This window comes from Numida meleagris, chromosome 3, assembly GCF_002078875.1.
Source record: "Numida meleagris isolate 19003 breed g44 Domestic line chromosome 3, NumMel1.0, whole genome shotgun sequence".
Taxonomy (NCBI): Eukaryota; Metazoa; Chordata; class Aves; order Galliformes; family Numididae; genus Numida; species Numida meleagris.
Genome location: NC_034411.1, coordinates 33,685,059 through 33,706,744, shown reverse-complemented (window position 1 = coordinate 33,706,744; position 21,686 = coordinate 33,685,059). Strand labels below are relative to the sequence as shown.

The 21,686-nt window shown below is 37.7% G+C and overlaps 2 protein-coding genes across 9 annotated transcripts in view; both read left to right on the top strand.

Moving 5' to 3' along the window:
- Positions 1 to 5,166, top strand: part of SPAST (spastin) — a 38,635-nt gene extending 33,469 nt beyond the window's left edge. For all 4 annotated transcript variants that reach the window (XM_021390731.1, XM_021390730.1, XM_021390729.1 and 1 more), the window contains one exon: positions 5 to 5,166. In XM_021390731.1, the coding sequence (XP_021246406.1) occupies positions 5 to 127 (123 nt within the window). In that variant the 3' untranslated portion in view covers positions 128 to 5,166. The remainder of the gene's footprint in view (positions 1 to 4) is intronic.
- Positions 5,761 to 20,460, top strand: SLC30A6 (solute carrier family 30 member 6). 5 transcript variants are annotated; one of them, XM_021390733.1, is made up of 14 exons: positions 5,761 to 6,879; positions 7,640 to 7,726; positions 8,527 to 8,611; positions 9,538 to 9,580; positions 10,385 to 10,450; positions 10,897 to 10,977; positions 12,239 to 12,274; positions 13,188 to 13,282; positions 14,050 to 14,098; positions 14,936 to 15,055; positions 15,329 to 15,431; positions 15,699 to 15,746; positions 16,347 to 16,415; positions 17,809 to 18,306. In XM_021390733.1, exons 1-14 carry the CDS (start codon positions 6,877 to 6,879, stop codon positions 18,304 to 18,306), a joined length of 1,383 nt encoding a protein of 460 aa, XP_021246408.1. In that variant the 5' UTR covers positions 5,761 to 6,876. The 5 variants fall into 5 exon arrangements, with proteins under 5 accessions (XP_021246408.1, XP_021246412.1, XP_021246409.1 ...); XM_021390737.1 differs by lacking the exon at positions 5,761 to 6,879 and adding an exon at positions 7,077 to 7,195; XM_021390734.1 differs by lacking the exon at positions 5,761 to 6,879 and adding an exon at positions 7,094 to 7,230.

Sequence of the window (21,686 nt, the reverse complement as noted above, 5' to 3'; positions counted from 1 at the left end):
TTAGATGAGAAATATTAAATTATCAGATTTCACTGAGTCTTTGAAGAAGATAAAGCGTAGTTTGAGCCCTCAGACCCTGGAAGCTTACATTCGTTGGAACAAGGACTTTGGAGATACCACGGTGTGAAACACTACTTTAAACGGAACAAAGTGCTGCCTAAGGAGCAATTGGTACAGACTACTGGAAAGCAGCCAAAGTTTACAGGACTTAGCAGATCTTTGAGTATCTGCGTTAAAACTTGAGAATATGAAAAAATTATACAATGTGAAATAAGTTCATCAAAACCTCCTTGCCGTTTAGTGAGGATTGACACACTGTAAGTAAGAGCACAATAGGACTTTGGATAAGATTCCTACCAATCCGATCATAGTTTGAACAATGTGTGTATTTTGTTTCAGTTGGAAGGCTCTGACGATATTGATCATCGGAAGACCTTTTCCCTTTGTTGTGTGTGTTTTTTTCGGTTTTAATTTTGCCATGACGTTCATGTCTGGCTTTCTTCCTGATCACTGCTACTAGTTGGGGTTTTTTTGTAACCTTTGATTCTGCTTTTGTCTTATTTTAGTTTACCCTTAATGTGCCAAATAAAACAAATTCCCTATGCAAAGATGAAGAACAGCATTGGGGGAATTACGATTATTAAAATGTAAAATGCAGCTGGTCTGTTATTATTTGTCTTTTTGTTAAGTTGTATGTGACTGCATTGTTCACAGAACAGTTCTAAAAAAGACCTTTGATAGCAGAACAGCAAAAAAAGGAAACTATAAAAACCAGTTCAAACTGCTTTTTTTAAGAAAATGACTAAATAAAAATAGACTAAGACGTTCATTTACTGGCAGTATTTTCTCTTAACTCATTTTGTAACGCTTCCATTGGTAGAACGTTAGCTTACGCTTATGGTGTGCAACTTGAAGACCAGCTGTTTGAGAGAGTAAGTGATGCTAATTGTCAAGTTTCAGAAACGTGTTTCTGTTTTGTATTTTGGTCTGCCTACGGTCATTGAAAGTGAAATTTCCATTGTGTAATTTTTTTAATCTACACGTTTAACCTTTAAGCATAAGGCTACATGTTTAATACATTGCAAACGTTAATGTTTTTATAGCTTTCATATGTTTTGGTTTATATATTAAAGTATGAAACACTCAACTGATCTGCTTTTTTTGAAAGAAACTGCATCTTTGTACAAATACTTGGATTTTTATTATATAAATGACAAGCTATTAAAAAAATGCAAGCCTTTAAATACTGTAATAAAACATCTCTGCCTTTACTTCTAAAGGCCTGACATCTTGTTTACAAATTCTGCATCTGTCAAACACTGAGATGTTTGTAAGGCAGAATACTAGTTCCTTGTTAGAACAGTGTTAACATTAAAAAAGACAACTCTCCCAACTTAGTGATATTGCAAAGTTGTGTATTGTTTACAGTTGTTTAAACTAACTTGATTTATCTGCTTTGTTTCTTTTTTGTCTTTATGGCAAATTTTGTCCTTTTACCTTTAACTTATTTTATTGGAAGGAGTAAATCTTAAATATTTCTGGGACTACTCATCTGAAAATTGACTGTATATATTATAATTTTATATATGTGAAAAAGCAGCTGATGCAGTGCAAATACAGTAATAGCAAGAGAGGGCTTGGTATTTCCTGCATGGTATTTGGTACTAGACAGCTGAAGCTGTGTAAAGCTTTTGAGACGTATACATGCAATACGTTTGGGATTAACGGTTTTCTTTATTTTTTAATCAGGGATGCTTTTAATTTCTTAAATTGCTGTTCATTTTAATATAGGGAAAGATTGCGTTACACTAGTATGCCTTTTGAAACCACTTCTAACCTTCTAACCAAACCACTTCTAGCCTTCTAAGGGTATGACTCTATCAAATGTGTGTCTGATATAAATGAAATGTGATTTCTGTTCCCCTGATCAACCTTTCCAGAGAAGAAATGCTGAAAGATTACAGTTTGTCAAATCTCACGTCTTGCTTGCTTTGCCTCAATTCTACCTTCAGTAGAGTATCTTTGTTTGAGATTTCTGGCTAGTGTAATATGTATTTGTCACAGACTTTGTAGTGTTAAACACAGGTATTACTGTTTTACTACCATATGCCAAATAACTAAACAGTTAACAAATGCATCTGGTCTTCCCATTAATAAAGTTTGCAGATTTTTCCTTGAGATCCTTTGCAAATGGGAACGCTGGGGTAACACTTGTGGTTGTGTTACTAAATATTTGTTATCAAAATCATTTTTCCTCCATTAAATTTTGAGGAATATAGTGGTATTATTTTCAGATGTGTATTGGCAGGTCATAGGTACCTGAAATGTACAGGCAGAACACTACATCTGCTAAAACGCCACAAGTAAGCAGCACAAAGGGTCAGAAGCCTGAGCTGTTACCTCAGAAAGGAAAAGGACAACTGGTTCAGGACTGGGGAGTGTGTGACACGGTAATGTTCTTTGGTACCTATCCTGCCTTAATTGTTTTCTGTGTAATGGGTGAATTGAAACTCTGTGAAGGACTTCTGGAACACAGTAAAAAGAGCTTGATTTTGTTCTGCAACATCAGTTTGCCCCAACAGCTGCTGCGTTGTTTTTTTTTTAGTCCATAAGCAAGTGCCATTTAATTAATAAATTGCCTTTAAATCTCATTTACACATTTACACTATTTCCTGAATAGTGTATTTTAATAATAATCCTGTTCCGCTCAGGATATTTTATCACATCTTCTGTTTTCTGGTGTTACGTATACTGAGTAATTTCCAGATCAGTGATTTTCATCTGTGTGCTAGATTAACTACACATAAAAGTAAATCTAAAAACGAAGCTGGGAGGGGGGAACCCACAACTCTCATATTTTGCATAGAACTTTGCCACTATATAGGTCATAAAATCAGATTATGTTCTAATACAGTATCTTAAATAGGTTAGGATAAGCAGGACAACAGCTTGGATGCTTTTAACCTTTGCAAAGGTTATGTTTGCATTAACTCTTTAAACTGACTTTTTTTCCTCCCTGGATGAGTCTGTCCACTGCTAATGAATGAGTGACTTGACCCACTTCTTACAGATGATTAAGAAAGCAGCTTGTCTGGCTTGCTGCACATGTTTTTTACTGACCTAAAGTTAAACACTTACTGAAGGGAAGGAAAAAAAATTGTAACGAGACTGCTGGGTTTTTTTTAAGTCTTCTTTGTGCATCGTTGCCTATTAATTAAATAGGAAATGCCTGTTTTGTCTTTCTACCTATTGGAGGAAGAATGTCTTCTAAAGCAGCAGGTTGCTTGAAGTAGTATATTTATGCACTTGCAAGTCTCACCTGTTCTCTTACTTTGTCAGAATTACAGAGTTTAATGCATTAGGAACAGGCATTCCTCCCCGAAGCTTATCAACTCTACTTCAGAAAGTCGGTCAGTAATAGTTTTGTTGAATATGGCCCTGCAAATTGCTTTATTTAGATACCAGACATGATAGTAACACTTCGTAACTAGAATGGAATCTCTGAATTGGGAAGGAAGTCCTTCTCGCTGCAGTAATTAGAAGCTGATTTCACTGTTGGATTCTTTTGAATGTGATTAAAATAACAGGTTTTTATACATACAGCTTCCTATGACAATGAAGCTTACCTCCTGGTGTAGAATAAATTAGTAGTTTTTTTCCTGTTCTAAACAAGCAAGTTTTAGCTGATACAGCTGTCAAGTACATTTTGTGAAATTTAAGTACCGGGAAGCCAGATATGTTGGCAAATTAACTGAAGTGTCTGTTTTGCAACTGATATGGAAAGCAGCATTCTGCTTAGGACTTCCTTAGCCACATATGGTGAAACTTTTGTGTGCTAGAATCTTCTGCTTTCCTACCCAAGACATGGATAATCGCATAGTTGTGCCTAAGTTTAGCTACTCTAATGCTTTAGTGATGTGCATGTGGCAGCTGTGGGAAATGGCAAGCACTGTTGTAGGCTACAGGTCTTCATTTGTTCTGTGGTAGTCTTAAGCTTCTGTATTTTTAGTGCTGGGGACTTCTACCAGATGTCAGAAATAGAATGAAAAGTAACAAGCAGGCAGTGGAAAACAGTTCCCTTAGTCATTGTGCTCATTAGAGGCAGTTACCGATTTCACTGTTAGGCTCTCTTGAGCTGCTGGTTAGTGTTGAAGGATGTTGTTTTAGTCACCTACATGAACTTCCATGGTCATACTAAGAGATGACCAATAAATAAAATATTTTAAAATATTTTCTCTTAAATACTTTAACTATAATTCAACAGGACGCGGAAGTAAACTAGCTTCCTGCGAAGACAGAATCATCTAAAGAATAGGGAAATGCGTATTATATTCTTCCTTCTTCTCTTGTACATTGTAAACTATCTTGGTGTAAACTGTTTACTTTGCCAATAACTACCTCCTGAGTTCAGCAATAATTGGCAAGGTAGACACTCCTCCAATGGATTAAATGTATTGGTTAAACCCTGCAGGTTCTATCAGTACTCTTCAGTTTCATCTTTTTGATTTTTAAATTCTTGACATGATGTCTGGAAACTGGTGATCAGTTGTAAGACTTTGTCTTCATAAGAAACACTTCTAAAAGTTCTATTTCAGAGATTGGCTTTGAGGAAGATTAACTTTCTTCATAGTTGGTTAATACAGGTTTATTCTTTTAGGATGCTAAAGGTGTAGTCTGTCAGTTCTGCAGGGTTTTTGTTTTGTTTTTACCTTTTGAAGTGAGAAGTACTTGATCTAATGCTTGCATAGCTATCAAAGAGGCTGGGAATATAGAAGCTGTTTTTGTCACAATTGAAATTTTTATTCAGGTGAAGGGCTAGTCAATGTTTTCAGAAATCTGGATTTAAGTGACAAAAGCAAAAGGTGGAGACGAAACGCTGTACCCTCCCCCATTACATACATTGAATGACTCCAGTTTGGGATGGGGTTGATTCTTGTCTTCTGTTGTTTTGAGGGACTTACGCTTCAGTGTTCCGTAAAGAATGTTTTCTGAAATGTTAAACACCATTTTATTAACAAGCAATGTAAGAAAGCATGATGAGCAGTCACATAGCTTTAGCTTCACAATAAAATGTTGCGTTTATCGTTTTCTTACTGTTCTCGTCTGTTTATCAGATAAAAATGTCCAAAACTGTGAGCCTTCTCATTAAACCTGAATCTGATTAAATGATTGCTGTTTTAATAAATAAATAAAATCAGGTGTTGTATACCTACCAGATGATGGAACAAATACATAAATACCTCATTTAGTTTCTAAAGGAATTGACTCAAGTTCTTAAAACTAATGTAAGTAAGGGCTGCTTCCTAAATAAATATACTGAAACTGAAAATATGCTTATCCTAGTCTTGCTAAATCACAGTGGAAAATGGGAGCTTTTACACTAATTACAGTCCTCATGGTGAATGGTCCTGAAAACAGCAATTTGCAGGCACTTCACTTCAAAATGTGTATAGGTTATAGATATTCAAACAGACATTGCTTATTTTAGAGGGAGGTGCTCAATTAAATTTAGTGAAGAACCAAGAGACTGAATACAATATCCTAGTACTTGCTATATTGGGATCTACAGAGATTGTGGACTTGGCAGTATATCCTGATCTTAGTGTGCCAGACTCATTAAAAGATGAATCTTCTCATTCTAGCCAAGATAGTGTGAGACAAGACTCCATGCCTATTATCAGATCCAGACATATTTCAGATGGAAATCTGTTTATTTCTGTACCTTAATGCCTTAGAGTTGCCAGAAAATGTGAGGAGAAAAAATTTTTTTCACTCATGCTATATTTCAGGAAATTTCCAAATAGTTTGCAAACTGTGAAATTCAGCATCTTTCCTGCCAGAGCGCATGTGGCTCGGGAACGGGCAAGAGTTATGCAACCTTCTGTAAGTCATTTTTCATTGTGTAATGGCAACAGAGAAAATATTACTTGGTGGTGAAGGCAGAAAGATGGACTTTAACAAAAATTAATCACAGCTCATGTAAGTGATTTATTGCAGGTGCTGTGGTGTAGCAAGCGTAAAAGGCGCTGGGAGGTTCAGAAGGCTGTGAACAATCTTGTGAAGTGTGTTGTTTCTACCAAGTATTTCTAAGATCTGCTTTATATTTGTTTTTGCAAATATATATTGTAAGCACAATATGTTCTTCCTATTAATGTAACATTATCATTTCAGAGCTCAGTGATTTCTAAAAGGCCTCAAACTTGCCTCAGTTGTACGATATCTTGGCAGGCCGTTAGTTTTGTTATGTGTAAAATGCTGGTGTCAGCTGTGCCATTAAGTGCAGTGTTTATCTTCTCTGAATTGTGTAAAGTGCAGTTTCTTACAATTAGTTGTTTGACTCTTTGAGAAAGAAGGAAAAATAGTAAGAATGAAAAAATAAGAAAAAAGTAAGAAAAACAATTCAAAATCCGGTAATGCATCAGAAATGAAGTTACCAAACAACCATACATTTAAAATGTTACTCCTATCGTTTTTGGGGCGGGTTTCTATGCCACGAATTTGCAGTTTTAACTCCACAGCCCGTCACAAAGATATCACTTATCCCGGTTTTAGTTACATTTTTGTACGGAGGACTAACAGAAGGAAGGGGCGTAGGAACAAAGCCGCTCGCACGCTTTGAAGTCGCTATGGAGCGCGGTTCGGGCAGCGACAGCGGCCTCGACCTCTTAGTGCGCGGCGCTGAGGGTCAGGCAGAAAGGAGAGAGCCCCTCGCGCATGTGAGGAACACCAGGACGCCCCGCCGCCGTCGGTTTCCATTATACGTCACATCCGGGTCCGCGCGCGACGGTGAGGGTCTGCTCGTTACCACAGCGACGGAAGCCCCCTCCGCCTCTTCCGGCCTCGCATGGCGCCGTCTCTTCCGGTGCGGGGAGTACTATGGTGAGCTGGCCCCGCCAGGGAGAGACGGGGCGGGCGCCGCGGGTGGGAGCGGAGTGCTGAAGGGGCTAGGACGCCATTCCCGGGAAGGGCGGGGTGTGGGGGGGGTCCGGCTCCGAGTTCGGAGCGCGTCGTCTCGCGGCACCCCTCGCGGAGCCTCGCTCCCGCCCTGCTCCCGGGGCAGCCCCGCCGGGCCCGCGGTGACGTGGCCGCACGGGTCCGCCCCGCCCCGCCGTGCCCGAGTCGGGTCGGGTCTCCATGGGAACGGGCCGGGGCGTCCCTGCTGCAGGTGGCTCCCCCGGGGCCGCTGTGGCCGCAGGTGGGGGTACTCCTTGGCGTCGTGGGGAGGGCTAGGTAATGATTTGCCTGGAAGAGAACTCACTTAAGTGCTGGACTTTTGCCCCGGGGAAGGTACATTTGCATTCTGTGATGCTGTTTAGTATTCGTGGTTCCGAACAAAACTTGGGTGTACCTGCAGATACCGAGAGCATCATGAAATACAGCTGTCTTGACAGGTGTGTCTGTAAGCTGATTGAGTCTGGTTAGGTAGCCTGCCCGGTAGCATCTCTTCTGCCTTGAATTGCGGTCTGTATCAACGTCGAGCTTGGTTCTAAGTCAGTCATTGTCTTGTAGTAACAAAACATGTAAAATTGTTATTGAGAGGTATTGTTGAATTGAACGTTAATTATATCAAAGAATCAGGGTGAGCTTTTGTTACGGAAATAGTGCATAAATGAAGGTTTATTTCTTTAACTTTTTTAAGGGGACAATACATCTGTTTCGCAAATCACAGAGGTCATTGGTTGGAAAGCTAACACATGAATTTAGGCTGGTTGCAGCAGATAGAAGGGTGAGTATTTCTTTTGAAAATAAATAATAACGATATCAGCTGTGGTAAGTTGAAATACACTATTAATTTAAGTAAATTGCGAGAAGTATTTTAAAAAAATTATAGCTGTGCTTTAAGAAAAGTGATTATTTTTTAAATTTAGTTTCAAATTGCACTTATGTACCAGATATTAAGATTATCACAGTAACACTGTTGGCTGTGAGTACATTTGTATGCCAGAATGTATAGAACTTGCACTATTAGTAGTGCTATGATACCCTTCTATTTTTAAATTGAGTTGCACTTTGTGAAGTTGGATTCCTGTGGCTTGTCCCTGTTAATTAATTTTCCCCAGAATTGCACTTATGTTTAACGCATGAAGTAGAACTGTGAGCTGAAGGTGCACAGGTATTTTTGGGACCAAAGCTCCAGCATAAAGAATGGAATGCACTTTGGTCTCTTGGCTGTACTGCTCCATCAGGACTGAAGGCAAGAAATAGAAAGCTGTTATAATTCTGTCTTCAGAAGTCAGGTAGCCTGTGTTAGATGCAAATGCTGTGGAGGGGTGATTTTTTCAGACCAAAAACGTGTTTTAAGCATAGTACACAATGCTGTTTAAAAAAGAGTTTGGGGACAATCTGTGAAATTAAAATAGAGTATGAGATTGTTGTCCTAAAATGAGTTGTATGTTTCTGCAGGGGACAAAAAGAGTTCTATTTGCATGATTAAGTGCTACAATATTGTTTTTTTAAAAGAAGATAGCTATATTTTTTCCTGTAAATTTTGGAAGATGTAAAATATGTGTTTATTCTTCTCAACAGTCCTGGAAGATCTTGCTGTTTGGTGCTGTAAATTTAATATGTATTGGTTTCCTGCTAATGTGGTGCAGCTCTACAAACAGCATAGGTAGGTGGCTCTCTTGCAATGAAGCTGCTTACAGCTACACTGTGTTTCTGCACTCATGAAGTTCTAAATTACTGAAAATCAAAGCTCTGTGCATAATGGAGTTAGATGACTGCAAAGCCAGATTTGGAAAGTGCCTCCTGTTCATGTGCCATGGTCTGTTGTTGAAACATTTCTTGCAGAGAGGTATGCAAGGATTTCCAGACTTCTTGTTGACTTTTTCTCCGTGTAGCATCCTGTCTCTAAGATTGCAAAAAAACAGACTTTAAACTGTTTAAATTGTCTTAACTGTTCTAAACCTATTCCTTTTAGAAGTAATATCAGTGTCATAGAGAGATCCTCATTTGCAGTTGGTTGAAGGCATCTGTAGTGCGGCAAAAGCATTCTCTAATTTCAGGAGTGCCGCTTTTTAATGTTTTGTATTTTTTCCTATTCTTGTATAGGCCCTCCAAGGTGCTCCCTATCAGCAGTACTGAAAGTGGAATCCCCTATATTTTCCATTCGTGATATAGGTTTTCTTGTTGTTTTAGATGGGTTAGGGAAGCAAAACAAGTGAACCTACTTTCTCCTGCAATAATGCGTGTAAGAGATCTCTTGCTTTGATGGAGAATGGGTTACTAGAAGGTCTCCCAACTTTTCTGTGTTTAAGACCTTAGTCACAGCTACTTATTCCTGCTAGCTTACTACCTTATTTAGCTGGGCATCACTACATGATTTATTAGAATGTGGATTGCCGTAATGAACCTGTTTGGGAAGTGAGAGATACTGGTGTTTTCAGAACATTAATATTACATGCACATACAAAGAAGAGAGTACTCTGCAGATCATTTATTTAGCTAGAAAATGGCATGGAGATGGAATCTTCTGTTAAATCCCTCTACTGCAAGTGACTGAAAAATTATAATTTTTTAATATTTGCTTTTTTACAGCTTTAACTGCTTACACGTATTTGACAATCTTTGATCTTTTCAGGTGAGCTTTTTCCCATTTAATCTTACAGTTCATTTGGGCCTGGTTTTGTTTATTTTTATGCATACAAAATTTATTTACAAACGCATACCAGTGAATCACCTGTGATGAAACACTAGCTGGTTTAAATATAATTTAAGTGAGTTTAAAATTGTACATCACAATAAATAGATGAGAAACGCCATAGCTGTGTTGACAATGATTAGATTCCTTTGTTAATTTCATAGACTTTTGCTTTGTACTCTTCATTTATAAGTGTGATACCAGACGGTATCAAAAAGATTTTTTCAAAATACCTTTCCCTGCTAGACAGATTCAGGCCTGACCTCGTGTTGCCTCTGGTATCCTTTCAGTGAAACTCAGTTTGCATGCAAAATAAACGCTACTTGTGCTCATCGAGGCAGCAATAGAAAATGCATTATAATTTAGGGTTGTGGCAAACTTGATTTAGGCTGAGTGATGTTCTGCATTGAAGGTTGATGGTAGCCTTTGAAAGTGCAGCATGTTGTAAGTACGACCTTGGCTGTCTTCTGATACAAGGAATTAGATTGGTTACTGTTACCCTAAACTTATTTGCTGTCTGTTTTCTGGGGACAGCTTAGATGTCTTTGCAACCTCTCTTCTATTTCCAAATAGTCTTTTCTGGATTCACTGGAAACCTCACTGGGATAGTGATGGAAGGGTTGAGTTCATGGTAAAATGTTGGTTATTTGGTTCTAGTGGCAGAAATGTATGTCTGTGCGTTTTAAAATTTGTGAAGACCATAGTTGTTTATTAGAGTCCAATTCTCCCATCTTTTTTTTTCAGTTTGATAACATGTCTAATAAGCTACTGGGTAATGGTGAAGAAACCCAGTCCAGTCTATTCATTTGGGTAAGTGCTAATAACAAGATTCAGTGCTTGATAATACAGCATTTGATTCATTATCGAATATCCTTGCTTATGTTCTGTAACAGCCACCACAAACAATTGGCATTTGTAAAAATTAAGGAGACCCAAGATTGGTTCTGTAAAGAACTGGCACAGTATACAGGAGAAGAGGAAAGGGAAGAAGCAAGAAAAAGAACTAAGAAATGCATAATTTTAAGCTGGAAATTATAGTCTTTCTTCTGTCAGAACGAAGATTTGTTCATGGTAATTGGAATTTTAGGTTAAATTGAAAACTGTGCTACATTGTGATCTTCCAGTTTGTTCTCATCTATCTCCACTTGAAAGAATTAGAAATAGTGGATCTATTCCACTTGCTGCTCTGCAGACTGCAGTGCATTCAATGAACTGTTGAACGTTCAATGTTCCTAAACTTTATTCTTAAATTTCAGGTTTGAGAGGTTTGAAGTTCTAGCTGTATTTGCTTCTACAGTTCTGGCACAGCTTGGTGCTCTTTTTATATTGAAAGAAAGGTAGGGATCTATACCTTTTTCTTTATTTTCTTATACAAGAAAAATCAGTCCATGTTGAGCAAAAGCACATGCATTCTGCAGGTGGTACAAATGCTGTGTGTGGTGGTAAACTGTAGAAAAAAATGCTGATAAACCTAACTGCTAATTTATATCGATTATACTGCATGGAGACTTTAAATAACGTGATTAAAATTGGTAATTGGAATTTAACAACTGTCAAGGAAGACTGTATTTTTAGGAATCATATTTTCCAAACGCTGTTAGGAATTTGATGTAATATGTCTCCTATGCATCTTGACTTTTTAAGCTAATTACTTAAGAAAACTTTTCTTTTCTGTAAGTTGCACCTTGAAGTAAAGCAACTTCTTAATATGTTAAGGATCTGAACGTTTAAGCTAGCAATTTTATCACACAATTTTTATCACCACAAAATGTGCTCAAGCATTAATTTGACATACAAATGGTTCCAGGTGTGGGTGGTGTTTCAGGTGTTTAGCCTTAAGAATTATTTAATTCTTAAAAAATGAAAAGTCTTTTGTTAACACCTAGAAGGGAGGCAGCTTACCTTCCTTTTTGTTCTTCAAAGGTTCTATTTCCTATATAAAGGCATGTATTAACTACTTAGAAATGCTACAGTGTAAGTTGATTTTTATCCCAAAATTCACTGGAATAGATTTTAATAATGAGACACAATCACAGCCTCCAAGTTTTCTGACCTTGCTTTTAGGAAATTCCCAGAGCTTATCCTAGGTTTTTCTTTCTTACAGCTGAAGGTCATTTCTTATGTCAGGGATGGGTTAAAAAAAAAAAAAAAAAAAAACAACCCAGCAACTTTGTATCTCCACTACAGAACCCAACATGTGCTTTATTTGGCCTTGCTTAGTGCAAAGCTGTAAGTCAGGGATTTCAAAGTCTGTTTTGATTACCAGCAGTAATGGTGGTGAGAGTAGCAGTATTTTCTGACGAGTTGATTACAAGCATCTTTTTAATGTGTAGACAATACCTATGATAGCTAGCATGTACGTGGCAGAGTGTGGAAATAGTTGGAAAATATAAGATCATATCCTGCTTCGTCTCAGTGATACATATTTTCATCACTTATAAAAACTGATGTGCTTACTTAAGGAATTTGTTTTTCCCAATGTTATATCTGTCAGTTTGGTTTATGAGTAGCAGCTGTTTTTTCAGAACATGAGGAGTATGCTTCAGGTGTCAAGTCTTTATTGTATAATGTAACTCAAGTTTTCCATTGTTTTTGTAGCGCAGAGCGATTTCTGGAGCAACCTGAGATACACACGTAAGAAATTATTTTGATATGTGAGATGATAGGTTTTTCAGTTTCCCTTTGTATTCCTAATTCTCAGTCTAGCATGTACAAATTATAAGTGTACTTTCAACACCAAATTGGTTTTTGTACCTTGCTGTTTGTTATGTGTTTTTTTTTTTTTTTTTACATTTGGATGTTGGGTACAGAAGGGAAAGCCAGGTTAGTGCTCACACTGTAGGAAAGACTCTGTGTGAGTTCAGCAATCACCTTTGTACCTTGCATACAGGCCTGCTGACTGGCCTCTCAGCACGTTCATTGTTTGGAAAGAGTTGTGGTATCTGCTGCCTCTTACTAAATCACCAATTAGGAGGCCTGGTATGTTGGAGGGAAGGATGCTGTAATCGTTAAGGAACAGGGTTTATTACAAAGATGATGACGATTGCATAGAACATGGGGAAGGTAAAAGAAGGGACAGAAGACATGGTGAAATCATAGCTCTGGTCAAGAGTAGAGGCTCTGTGCTCTTTCTGTAGGAAAACAAGCATTATTATTCCTGCTAAGGGGACATTGTATTTATTAAGCTTCAAAGGACAGTGTGTGTAAATAAATATATAACTGCACATATGTGTGTGTATGTATACGTGTGTGTGTGTGCATCTATGCATACACACGTGTGCACTTAGTTACTTGACATGATGAACATTGTGTTCAGTGTGATATGATAATGTTAATGCATGATATTTGGAGATTTCATGTTTTCCCCCCAGAATGCTAATATGCTGTCAGTTATTAGACAGTATACTAATTTATCTTACTTTCACTTTCAATTTCAGTGACAACTACCAAGAGAAGTAGTATGCTATTGTTAGTAGTCATTACAGCTTGATTTCATGCATTTTGCTGATAATATCGAATTAAGATATCTCTTCTTTCCTCTCCCTAGGGGGCGACTACTAGTTGGTACTTTTGTGGCTCTCTTTTTCAACTTATTTACAATGCTTTCTGTCAGGAATAAGCCTTTTGCTTATGTCTCTGAAGGTATGTGATAATATATGCTAAGAAATAAGAAAAGGCTTTAATGCCATTAAATGTTCCTTTTTTTATGAAGAAATAACTTGTCTGGTTAACTGTCTTAACTAGCAGGTATATGTTACTGTTACTTCTGCAACTTAATGCAGTTTAAAATTGCATTCCAAATTTCACTGCTGGTTTGCTTACTTGGCTCTCAGTCTTCTGTGTAGTTATTACTGAAAACGGAGTACCACAGTAATGCTAAATTACCCTTTATTTTCTGTATCTAAATTCAAGGTCATATTTCAAATTTTACTTTGAAAACATTTAGTTGGTTTATTCATGGATTGAAAATAAATGAATGTAGTAGTTCCTTCTTAATAGCACTTTTATCTCCCGAGTTCCACTGTGAGGTAATCTTGCAGACACTCTCACTGACTACTGGGGCACTGCTGAGTATTTTGAATACTAGTACAGTGGGAGAAGTCTTCTTACTTTTCCATGGTTTTATATGTGTTTTGCCATACATAATACATAATGTCAGTGCATTATACTTCATGTAATGTAGAGATAACTGTGTTGAATTTAACCTGAAATTGTATTTGTATTTAGTCAGTTCAGGTTTTTATATGAAACAGCATTTTACTTACTGCCTAGAAAATTCAGACTTTGTATTGTTAATGTGAAAATGATTCTGCTGAAATTTATTAGGTTCTTCCCTTAAAATAAAATTTGAAATATGTTTTAAAATTGATTGCTTTACTTGTAGTCATTTCATTAACTTTCTTTTGAAGCTGCAAGCACGAGTTGGCTTCAGGAGCATGTTGCAGATCTCAGTAGAAGGTAAAGCTCTGTTTTTTCAGCAGTTAATTTCTGAGAGGCACTGTTGTTTTTTGCACATAATAGCAATTTTGAAAGATGTTGAGACATGAACTGTTGCATTTCAGAGGTTTTTATAACAGCATTATCTGCTGATCCAGCGTGTGGACTCCAGCCCAAACATCATCTCTCACATTTCCAAGATGTATTTCTGTGAGACCGACATCTTTCTTCATAACCTTCCTTTTTAATGCATTCAGTACATTAAATGTAATTCTCTTTAGAAGAGTTGAGATAAACTAGCTTTGTTTGGTACAGACCTGAACCGCGTTTCTCAACAAGCGTTACCTATCTGATCAATATATTTTATAGGGGTTTCTTTTTAATTACTCTGTAGAATGGGCAAGCAACAGGGATGGTTGCAGTTTAAATGCGATATGTGAAATAAGCTATGGAAACTCCTCATCTGTCCAGCAGAAAATTGGAGAGCCCATGTCTTCCAAGCACTAGTTCAGTGTTTCTTATTTGTCTTAGCTTTTAACTCTCTCCTACTGTATGTTATCTGAGTGCAAGGTAACATAATTGGCAATTATTTTTGTCAGGTATTGGAAGGGTTTGTTTTTAATTATACATACCTTTTTGAGTACTTACGCTGTTGATATGAAAATACAAGTGTCAAATTATATTGTAAAATGTAAGTATGAGCAGAATTAGAATAGCTTTTAGGGTTCTTGGAGATATCATTTGCTGTGACTGCAGAGTTTCACATTCTGAAGTAGTGGGTCTGACTCTTATGGATTCTGTGGTTTGGAAGCAGTGATGAACAACTAGCTGACAACTGCTTGTTTGGTTTTGTTTCAGTATTTGTGGAATCATCCCAGGACTGAGTAGCATCTTTCTACCACGGATGAACCCTTTTGTCTTGATTGATATTGCTGGAGCTCTAGCTCTTTGCATTACGTATATGCTCATTGAAATCAAGTAGGTATAGTTGTTTAATGAAATTCATTTTATATCCGTTCTGTGGGAAGTTGCATTTTCTTATGTGAAAAGAATGTTCTCATCAAAAGCTGTATTCTGTATGAATGAATTTGCAATTGCATTAATGTGTTCATCATTTCTCAAAGACACATAGTTCAGATCTTCTCAATCTGTATATAATTTCTTCTGATTTTTTTCGTTCTTTTCAAGTCCTTGTGCCTTTCGGAAATATCACTCCCTTTTTCCCTTTTTTTTTTTTTTCTTTCTCTCTAGCAATTACTATGCTGTAGACACAGCCTCAGCTATAGCAATAGCTTTGATGACATTTGGTACCATGTATCCCATGAGTGTCTACAGCGGAAAAGTACTGCTCCAGGTAAGGCAATGTTGCAAAACGATTTTTTTCTGGTTTCAGTATTGTTAAATGTCCTTATCTGTTTTAAGGATGTGAATGGGAAATGTTCCAAGGGGAATGTTTGATAAAGGGCCAAAGGAATTGTAAAGACAGTAAAAGTGTTCAGCATGAAGTCATAAGAATGTATTGTGTAATACCATTGGTCTTGAGTAGGTAATCTGGATTTAAAGGCTCCGTTACTTAATCAGAGCCAGTTAATCTTTAGTGTAACTTTTTTTTCTTTTAAAGACAACCCCACCACATGTGTTTGGCCAGTTGGATAAACTTCTTAGAGAGGTAAGTCAGTGTATAATACATGACACGTCGTGCACAGACAGTGTTAAATAAGCATTCAGGAGTATGAAAAGCTTTTGTGAGTCTGTAATCCAAGGTGATCCCTCAGGGATTTCTTATTAATTTTATTTTTTTTCTGCATGTAGAAAATGTGGAGTTTATTATCTAAGACACTCTGTGACAAGTAGTGTCACAGAGGCATCTGGAACATGTCTTATCTCGCACAGCAGTTTGTTGGTTGGTTGATTCTTTTAAGTTTTGACCTACTGTGAAAGAGGCTTACCAATGTAAGTTGCGGGAAAGAGGAGTAAAGAATGCTGTTAACATACAGCGTATCATGTTTAGACAGTGTTTCAGTTTTGCAGTGAGAGTTACTTTAACCTGAGCTACTTAAATCCACTTTTCTGATGGACTTAGATGTCTACAGATAGCGGTAGGTAAATATTAATGTTACAGTTAGCAGATTTGTTCCATTTTGTAGTATGGAAGCTGTTGTTTTGGTAGTGAAAATGCTGTTATTCAACTACGTGAATAAGTGCATTTCTAAGAAAATTTGAACATTTCTAACTGGTTTCATATTTCTGGATATTTGTGGAAAATTAGGTTTCAACTTTGGATGGTGTCTTGGAAGTTCGAAATGAGCATTTCTGGACTTTAGGTTTTGGCACTTTGGTAAGGCATGTCTTTATTGTCTTTTAAAAGAAGTGTGTTACTTCATTTAAATAAAAAAAAAGTAGTGAGGTATTTATTTTTAATTAAAAAAGGCAATAAAATATGTTGATTGAGTCAATACTTGGTCCTTTTCTGTGATTTATTTAAAAAAAACAAACATATTTTCTCCCACCTTTATGTTTTGTAAAGCTTTGTTATTGGTTAATATTATTTTTGTATGTAGCAGCTCTGAATTAGAGCATTTCAGAATTTATCCTGTATTTTGGCATTCTGCACAATAGCAAAGGCGTTTTTCAAAATGTGTTAGTGTAGAAGCTCTCCATGAGGAGAAAAAAACTGTAGACCTCTGTGTACCAAAGATCTGCAGTAGAATCATATTTTCAGCATTTATGGGTAACAGAAAGAAAGTACAACGCAACTACAGATGTACATTGATATTCTACTGTAAGAAAAGAAGACCTTTTTAGTGATCGAGAATGATCACAAAGAACTTAGTTCTTCTTGAATTGATGCAGGTATGTTGCCAGAAAATTAGGACTGTTAGATTTTTTTTTTTTTCTCCTTCTGAATCCTTCCATTAAGCTAATTTTTGGAGGGGAAGAAGAGCTTGATCGGACCTTTGCATGTACATTTGCCTACTGACACCTTCCAGGTTGCAGTAGAAACTTCCAGGGACAAGGGTATGCTCTCAACTGCTCCATCCGATGTAAAAAATACCCTAAATTTGCACAGGCTGTGAACCATCTTATATTAAATATGAACTGAAAAAGGATATGAGGGGTTCATTTTGTGTCTGCTACCCTTTTGCATCAGTAGTTCCACATGAACAGTGTGGCATTACTGAGAGACAGGCAGAGATAGTTTGCAGACATGTGCGCTTCGAGGAGAAAGTCAGTCTGATTTCCCCGAGGGGCAATGCCTTTCCTTTGTTCTTGCTACTGGTTTCATTTTTAGCATCTCACACGCACATTGTTGTCTTTGTCTTCTGTCTGCTCCAGCAGCACAGTGATTATACATTTTCTTGAATTTGGAATGTGGATTTCGTCTGCACTTTCTTCTTCTCTTGGGCCTTTTTTTTGTTTTTTTTTTTAACCAGTTTTTGCCTTTTGTTTTCATGCCATCGCATGTTATGTTTTATTGTTCAATTTTAAGACTTTCAACTTTTCCTGAATAATGATCTTGATGCGTTCATGAGGTCAACACATTAGCAAAGATCAAAATCTGTTCCAGTAATGGAATTCTTGGATATCCTTCCCAGTTTAGCCAGTAATCTCCACTGAGAAGGGTCTTTGCATAATCCTCTGCAGGCTGACTTACTGCTTCTTGAATGCATATGGAGAATCTTATGGAGGTGACGGTTAACAGCCAACCTATTTTTATCATTTTTTTTTAGGCTGGATCAGTACATGTCCGAATTCGGAGAGATGCGAATGAGCAAATGGTACTTGCCCATGTCACTAACAGGTTATATACATTGGTCTCAACGTTGACTGTTCAGATTTTCAAAGATGACTGGATCAGACCTACCTTATCATCCGTGCCTATTGCAAACAATATGCTGAACCTTTCGGATCATCACATTGTTACAATGCCGTCTTTGAAAGCTGCTGACAACTTGAACCCTATTACATCTACTCCAGCTAAGCCCAGCAGCCCGCCACCAGAATTTTCTTTCAATACACCAGGCAAAAATGTGAATCCAGTTATCCTTTTAAACACTCAGACAAGGCCCTATGGATTGGGCCTTAATCATGGATCCACACCTTACAGCAGTGTACTCAATCAAGGATTTGGATTACCGGGAATGGGAGCAACTCAAGGATTCAGAACTGGCTTTACAAATGTCCCGAGCAGATATGGAACAAACACTCGTGGTCAATCCCGACCATAATAAACACCATTATTTATTGTACTTAAGGGTATTGACTTAATTATTTTATTACCCAATTTTTATGAACATTTGGAATGTCAGAGCATTCTAAATGGCTGGGAACAAGTGCATTGTTCATATTCGTGAAGTGGATAAATTGCTTTTTTTTCTTTACGTTAACAGTAGCCTGTGTAATGCCACAAATGTTTTCCAGACTTATGATACTTTACAGGTAGTTTTTATAGTGTCTACTTTTATTCAGCGTTCTACTTGCTCTCCTTTTTTTCCCCAAGAATGTATTAAGATTACAGCACAACTACATAAGAGAGTAAAATTGTGACCACGTAATGTTTTTTTCTAATGAGGGCAGCTTACTGAGTGCTGAATGGTTGAGAGAAAAGGAAATCACAGATGTGCAAGACTCTGTTTTTGAGGATGTTTTGATTGCTATATTAAGCCACCTTTTGGCAAAGTCACAATTAGTTTTTTCCAGAGTTGCAAAAGTCCATCCATATTCATATTGTGGCCATTGTAAAGATGATCTGGCACTTCAAATTCTACGTAATTTTATGAGACAGTGTTTTTAACATTTTTGTTGATGCCTTTATAGAAATTCAGGTGGCTCAGCAACCATTTTCTAGCTGTAAGTTTTTCATATCCATCTCTGATATTTCTTTATTTTTGATTTAATTTCAAAATTACTTAGCAATATACTGGGAAATAAAGGATTTCAAACTTAAGATTTTACAGGCACCTCTTTTTTACAGTTAACCCTGTTTAAGATACAGAACAGATGTCTGTTTTGTTTCTGAAGCCAGTATTTCATTTTTCACTATGGAAAGTATTCTCCGATTTGATTGTGACTTTGTATTTTGCCTCTTTGTATTTTTCCTGTAGTTTCAGGAGAAAAGGATTACTTACTTCTATGCCTAGTTTCTATCCAGAATAGTGTCAGTTCTTACAGTCCGTGCTGGAGTGCTATTCGGGGCACACTGGGAACAAGACTGCCTGACTGTGTCTGCTTTTGCATTATTGTTCCACTGTGCATTTAGAAGGCCCTATTTCTTTGTGGCCTTTCTCAGTGAGCTCTTCTCCCTGCTTGGTTTTTCCGCCCTTCTCTGATGGTAACAGGGGGAAAGGCTTTGTAGAAATACGTCCGTTTTTTTTCTGTCCTCCCCTGCAGTACGCATCTTTTCATTCCCCAACCAAAACTTCCTTTGCATTTTCTTCTGCATCTCTTGGCTGTTCAGGAACGGGTTGCCCATTCCTATCGTTTCACTTGCAACTCAGGGTGCTGTGTGTTGGCTTGCACCTCATTATCGTGTATCCAAAGTCTCCCCATTTGTCCCAGGCAGAGAGCTGTAGAATCTCAGGGACTCCAAGTGTAATATTGTTTGTTACCTGAAGATAATGAGTTTGATAGAGAGAAAGATCTTGTTCTCCTCTAGATTCTCCTCTAGAACTACATTAAGAAGCAGCCACCTTCATTTAGATTTTCAAGATCTGTGGCTTCTTCACATTGGCTGAGGATGTTTTCTTTTTTTATGTTTTTTTTCTCCGCTGCCTGTGTATCTCACTTTGACACATGGACAAGGGTGGCACTCCCGCAAACAAAGCGAGGTGAACATTCTGCACACAGGTACCTTGCTGGGATTTTGTAGGCTGAGGGTAGCATCCAGACTGCCACTGGCATACAGTAATGTAAGTTACACATGGGGGATCTAACTCTGTACTTCATTTGCAGCAACAATAGTAGTTTCACTGCTGTCTTGGAATATGAATGTGAAAATCGCATTTCAAAATTACGGCGTTCCGAGGTCAGCATTTGCTCCGTAACCACCGTCATCTCATTGCTCCGTGCTTATGCGTAGTCCATCCGATGTGCCACTGCTGCGTGGAAACTCACCGAAGTACAGAATGCTTCAACAGATTTCCTGTACCTCCTGGGTGCTGAACCGGGCTGCACTCTGCAACACCTGCAGCAGCGTAGTGCCAGCAGAATGTTTACATTTACTACTCTCACGTGGCCTATCGCAGAATTGTTCCTTACTCCAGTTTCATAAGCAACTTTTCCTTTTTGGTGACATTTGAAATATATTGTATTATATCGATTGCATGCCTACTTGTTTTTAGTAGAAAATTAAAGCTTCATTTTGTTAAAAAAAAAAAAAAAAAGAAATAAAAAATGAAGCTGATCTTTGATTTAAAATGCAAGGGGAAAATGGAATCCCAGACTTTTGAGTGCAATATCATCACTTTAACAAAATTATTTTTTTGAATGATTGTTTATATATATATATAAAATATGTGGAGATGATAAAGGTTCTTCTAGAGATTAGAACAGCTTTTTAGCTGCTTTATTGTAATGAATATATTCCGAATATTTGTTAAATCAGCGGAGTAAAATGTCTCCTTTTATATGAGGAAAATAAAATCAGTGTCATCTGTGAATGACAAGGAAAAAAAAACGGTAATTTGTGTGCACAAAGTTGTAGTTATCTTTCACTTAGAGAAATAGATGTGGTTTATGGGATGTACTCTCAGGTGATACCCATCTACTCAGTGAACAAATGTGTGCTTTGCTGGGTCTGCTACCGATGTAGATTGGTCCTTGTAATATTTCTCCCCAAAGTATTTTTACCGCACCGTATCTTTTCTAATTGTATTTTGCTGCTAGGCGTTCACAATCAAAACGTTGATACGAAGTGTGACAATGACGTGCTAATTTCTGTTGTCTTCCTTCCTGGCGATAGGGTCGCTACTCCAACGAGAGGAGGAAGAGGGCTGGTGCTCACTGTTGCTATTGCTTCTGCCTAGAAAGCATTCAGCATTGTTACTCCCTTAACCAGTTCCAGCTGTGTTTGCTTAGGATCGCTTCACTTGTAGGTAAATGCAGCGAGTGCTGAAGAATGAGGGATGCGCACCATTATTTTTTCTTGTGATGAACTGCATTGCCCTGTTATAAAAGGAGCTAAAGCTTGCATTGCAGCACACATAACTAGTGTAAACCCCAAACTAAAAACCTGTTGGGCAATGTCTCTTGAGTTTGTTCCCTTCCCCCTTGTTGATAACCTCATACACCTTGAGGAGGACTGTGACAAGCCAGTGACAGCCTCTCAGGGATGGTGGATTCATTTTTTAGTTGTCAGAGATGCGACAAACCCTATTCAAGGGGAGGACCTCTGCTGATTTGTGTAGTTTTAAGATTACTTAAAATCCCTCTGGTGTTTTCTGTCCCCTACTGCTGCCACACAACAAGGGAAGGAGAAACCATCCAGGGAAATGAACTTCAATGTACAGCTGGGCTCTGAATTCTGACCTGATTACCCATTCTGCACTGCCAGTCCTAGTCTTGTCTCTTCCCAGTATTTTACCAAACTCTAGAGTTAGTCCAGTCTGTC